The sequence below is a fragment of the Aptenodytes patagonicus genome, chromosome 20, assembly GCF_965638725.1.
Source record: "Aptenodytes patagonicus chromosome 20, bAptPat1.pri.cur, whole genome shotgun sequence".
NCBI lineage: Eukaryota > Metazoa > Chordata > Aves > Sphenisciformes > Spheniscidae > Aptenodytes > Aptenodytes patagonicus.
The window spans coordinates 7,347,455-7,352,671 of NC_134968.1; the positions used below are offsets into that span (position 1 = coordinate 7,347,455).

The 5,217-nt window shown below is 51.5% G+C and overlaps 1 protein-coding gene across 1 annotated transcript; it reads left to right on the forward strand.

Annotated features, from left to right (window-relative positions):
• Positions 1-465: 465 nt before the first annotated feature.
• LOC143169562 (olfactory receptor 6F1-like) lies at positions 466-2,814 on the forward strand. The gene is given in 3 exon segments (XM_076357008.1): positions 466-555; positions 1,871-2,681; positions 2,684-2,814. Coding segments are annotated over 3 exon segments (1,032 nt in total).
• The last annotated feature ends 2,403 nt before the right edge of the window (positions 2,815-5,217 follow it).

The following is a 5,217-nucleotide window of genomic DNA, read 5'->3' on the forward strand; positions in this document are numbered from 1 at the left end:
TGCTGTTCTTTAATTGGCCTGTGAGAAGAGAGCGCATTATCCGTCTGCAACAATTCCATGAGATCCCCCAGAGATCAAACTCCCCGTGGCACACAGAGGGAAAACTGAAAACTGCCTCCTCGGTGTGGGCAATTTGAGCTTCAGTGTGTTAATGAGGGGGATGTGGGGATGTTCTTATGCTAACTGAGTCTGATGTATGCTCTCCCTGTGTGGAGCTAAACTGGAGAGACTTTACACTGTGTGTGTGCACACAAAGCCCCCCTGTGTGGAAGTACAGTGGTGGCTGTGAGGGGGGGAAGGAAATCAGGAGCACAAACTGTAAGTACCTACCAGGTGGGTGGAGAGGAAACAGTGTCAGGCAATTGTGTATGGCGTGCAGTGAGACAGCAAGGTGAGAGCTGTTCGTCCACACTTCTCCTGACATCACGGCATCCAGAGCTCCGCCAATAAATCAGCCGCTTTCCAATGTTCTCCCTCAGCCAAGGGGACCATGGCTTCCTCTGGAGGATGGTGCATGAAGAGATGTCGTTTGGATCATTTCCATTGGCTGAGCTGGTGAGTGAAGCCTGCCCAAGACCTCTAGCATAGACTTCCAATGCCTTGCACTTTTAAGGAGAGCCAGATTAAGGGGGAATTCTCTGCTCTTTAGCCACATGAGATTTCTGGTATGTAAATTCCTAAGGAGGGAAGAAAGGAGGGAAAGGGATCCTTCAGATGGTGGTTCAGCCCCATCTGTCTTAGATACCCACCTGAGGATGAGATCGGTTCTCCCCTAGAGAAGTGATCAAGAATCCTCCCTTGTCCGCAGGGAGGGCATAGATGAAACCCCTCAGTTCAGCCGGCTTCTCAGCAGAGCTACCTTGGGGGGGATCCAGCTCAGAGAATTTTGCCTTCAATCGCTGAGGCATGGATACCTCTGCCCAAGCTGAGACGCCCGACTTATCCATCTGAGCTGCTCGCTAGTCTCCTGCCTTAGTCCTCAGAGACAACCTGGCACTTCTAGAGGGCTTTTAGCCATGTATATGAGGCAAGATGAGCCATGACTCTCCCGGGTGCCTTTTCTCCATCCAAAGAAGAGGGGCAAGCTGAGGAGCTGAGATAAGAGTATTTCGTCATACATCTTCCAACTTGGTCAGCAGAAGTCCTTCCCCTGACTCTGAGATGGCAAAATTTACAAAGAGGAGAGTCTCACCTCTATTAGCTATGCTGAGAAGCAGACGTCAGTGGAGGAAATGGAGCTATTTGCAAAAGCTTCCTGTGCTGAGGCGTGGAAGAAAGCAAATATAAGACCACGAGTCCTTGAGTAATGACTGTCATGCTAGCCTGCCGCCCTGTGCTGCTGCCGTCTCAGTTGGAAACCCTTGTGATCAACTGAAGAGGTGAGAAAACATCTTCCAGCGCCATGTTGTCACGCCGGTTTTCTGTTCCCTCGGTCTCATTTGCTGAGATTGCAACTCAGTATTTCCTGCCTTGAGGAGCGCAGGTATGTTATTCCCTTCCTCTGCAACAGCCTTTCACGTAGCTGGAGACCCTCAGCCTGCCGTCCACAGTTTCCTAAATGGGATTTTCATCTTGTGGAAGCAACTGCATTCACCATGTTCTAAAGGAGATGCCTGCGCTTGATCCAATAAATAATTCTCTATGTTCATTTGATGGTGTAGGCCTGACCTTCAGGGTCAGATCTAGTTGTCCAAACGCGTTTCTGCAGCAAAGGATTTCCATGACAATTTTAACTTAGGGTAGATGCTGTTTTCCCATATTTCTGCACCAACTACTTTTTCAGGGATGATGGCTTTGTTTCACTACTAGTAGCATCTGAAGGACCAGCACAGGCACGCAAACTCTCACAGAAACTTTCCTGTCTTTGCAGATGGATCTCAACACTTGGGGGCACATGGCAAATGGGACGAGTGCGGAAGAATTTGTCCTTCTTGGCTTTCCATGCACGTGGCATTCCCGGGTCTCCCTTGTGGTGGTATTTGCACTGACGTACTCCCTGACAGTAACAGGCAATGCGTCCAGCATAGCCCTCGTGTGGATGAACAGCAACCTCCGTAGCCCAATGTACTTTTTCCTCTGTAATCTCTCCTTTCTGGTGATCTGGTACACTACGGGTGTTGGTCCCAAAGCCATAGGAGTCATGCAGGGGACTAGCCAGACCACCTCCTTCAGTGTCTGCATCCTCCAGTTGTCCTTTCTTCTCTCCCTAGGCTCCACTGAGTGTTTTATCCTTTCTGTCATGGGCTACGACTGCTACAGAGCCATACGCTACCCCTTGAGATACAGCTCCGTCATGAACAGTGTCCTCTCTGCTCGGCTGGCGCTCAGCTCCCGGCTGGGAGGCTTTCTGGCCATCTCACTGCTGGCCTTTCTGACATCCAGGCTGATGTTCTGTGGGCCAGATGTCATCAATCATTTCCCCTGCAATATAGATTCCTGCCTTGCCCTCTCCTGCAGTGACACGTGGCCCGTGGAGCTAGCGACCTTCCTTGTCTCCGTAATTATTGTGGTGGCCTCCTGTGTGCTCACCCTGGTCTCCTACATGTCCATCCCCTCTTCCATGCTGAGAATCCAGTCAGCCCATGGCCAGAAGAAGGACTTTTCCATTTGCTCTGCCCATCTCGGTGTCATCGCGATCTGGTATGGCTCCACCATGTTCCTGTATGTCAAGCCATCGGCCCAGACTCCCTGGATCTGAACAAACTCATCAATACCTTTAACAGAGTTGTAACTTCTTTGTTGAACCCCTTCATTTACACACTCAGGAACAAGGAAGTGAAGCAAGCTCTGGGGTGGGCTTTCCAGAACAAATGAAGTGGCTTTTCAACGGGCCTCAGTGGGAGCAAAGAGATTCACCCCCTCCCTCCCACGACTTCTGCCCTGCAGAAGTTCCTCACCGAAGTGTAAGTGCACCTGGGCATCACAGGGAGTGAGAAGCCACTGGTTCCCCAGTGAGCTCATCTCACTCACCTTACAGCCGTCTTAGGCTGGGCTGAGCCTCCATTCTAAAGCTCCCACCTCTGTTCACTCCTGGGTAAATTCAGAATGCCTCACAGTGCTCTAAAGCCCAGCGCTCGGAAAGGGTCACAAACCCCATCCGCAAACAGTTCTCCGACAGAACACTGGAGGAGTGGTCCTCCCACAGGATGGTCTTCCGGTTTGCCAAGTGCTTCATTTTGTCAGGGACTCATCTGAATCCCCTAAAGAAGTCCCAGCAGCTGGCTCACTGCTTTAGGAAATGGACATGTATTTCTCCATTTAGTCTGACATGTTCTGGATGCATCTATGCCCCATTCTTGCAGCTGTTCCACAGAATCATGCTCTGGTTCAAGATAGAATTTGGCAATGTCTGGTATCTCTACCTATAGCCATTATTCCTAGCATAAGACACCCAAGAAAACTTACACTCCCCTTCCTTCCCTCTATCCAGTGTCTGAATGTACTTTTTTATTTCTAATTAAAAATATGCAAATCACTATGCTTCCTGCTAGATGTGTCAGGGCATTCCCACATCTACAGCCCCACATCAGGTTTCAACAGTCCATCGTTCCACCCATTTTGGGCTTTGTTGTGGAAACACCTTAGTGTGATTGGCAAAGTCCCCAAACTGCAGAGCTGAGAAAGGCTGGCTGGGTGGGAAGTCTCTCTTTACACTCACTGGGAGGACATTAGCACTTCCAAAGGGCACCTGATCTTCCCCTTCCAATTTTCATTTCAGAACAGACGAATCACGTTCTCAAAGCTCTTCTTTCTGCACACTGACAAAGGGAGTCCACGTGAGCACTTCCTAAGGAGGAGGCATCAACACGGCAGATATACACTTTTATGAACAGTGTGGGGTTGATTTCACCTGAGTGTAGAGCTCTCCAGGTGAGATGGTTGAGTCCGGACTGAACATCTCCTCTTCCCTTCTGGAAGCAGTGGCGCCTCTGGAGGTGATTCTCCTGTGTCCACCTGTGCTGGGCACTTGGCTCTTAGACCTGCAGCCAGGCCCAGGCAGCAGTGCCCAAGGACAGGCTGATGCCCACCCTTCTCAGCTGTGCTCTCTTTCTCAGTGGCACTTGGGAAAATCCCTGGGACAGCCCGCCGAGGCTGGAGAAAGGGCCTGAGCCTGGATCTGTCCTCAGGTAGCCATCACTGCTTGTCATTCCTTGCTTTGGGGGAGAATTGTGTCTGTGGAGCGCTGAAGCCCCCTGCAGCCCTGGAGAGCAACCAAAAGCAGGACCTGAAATGTCCAAGGGACCCGAGACACAGCGGAGTGCAGGACACTCAGGGCTGCCGTCAATTCCCCATCAACGCTGCCTAGCGCCCTCTGAGATAAATAGGGGCATGCAAAGCCTCCAACAGGGCTGGCAGAGCAGACCCACGTCACTTGGGAGAGGCAGGTCATCCTGGAAGAGCAGTGGGACAACAGCCAGGTACCCTAGGCTTTCTCAGGTGAAGTGGATGATGCTTCATGAGCAACAGACTCCAATTGATAGGGTGGGATCCAGCTGGAAAGCCAGGGCCCTCCAGCTGAGCTTCCACATGCAGTGCTGGGGTGGGATTGCCTGAGAACAGGTCCCCAGAACCATTCCTGTTGCCTATGGGAGGAAACAAGATCACAGAGATGTGGTTACCAGCTGTTGGACAGAGAAACCAGCATGGACTCAGGGCCACAGGGGTTCCTCCCAGCTGAGCACTGGCGATTCCCCTGAGAAGGAGAAGAGACGTGAAAAAGAGTGGGACCACTCTCTGGCAGTGCATGAGTGCAGGAAGGGTTTGAACAGACAATCTTGTCCAGCGTCTGGCTGATGGGTCTTTTTCACTTGCTGAGGGTTTAGCTGACACCCAGATGCGGGGCAAGGAAGGGCTCTTCCCTTCTTGGGCTACTACGGCCACGTGGCAAAACCATAAGAGCAGTTGTGCCTCCTACCACAAGCTTCGTTCTCCAGCTGTGGCCATCGGTGGAGGCACAGGGAAAGGGAACAAGAAGACAAGCTGATGGGTTACTTGCCCTGAGCACTCGCTCCAGTGTACCAGCTATTTTAAGCAGAGGGCATTTACAAGCCTGGTTTGGCTTGTGTATGGTTCAGCCTCCAACGGGTCTGCCTCAAGTCAGGTTCCTTGGACTCTTTTCATCACCAAAGACCCTGGATCTAGATACAGCTGTAAAATTCATGCTGGCATGTGCCTCACAGCCTCAGCCTCACCACAGCCCCCAGGTGCTGCTGCTGG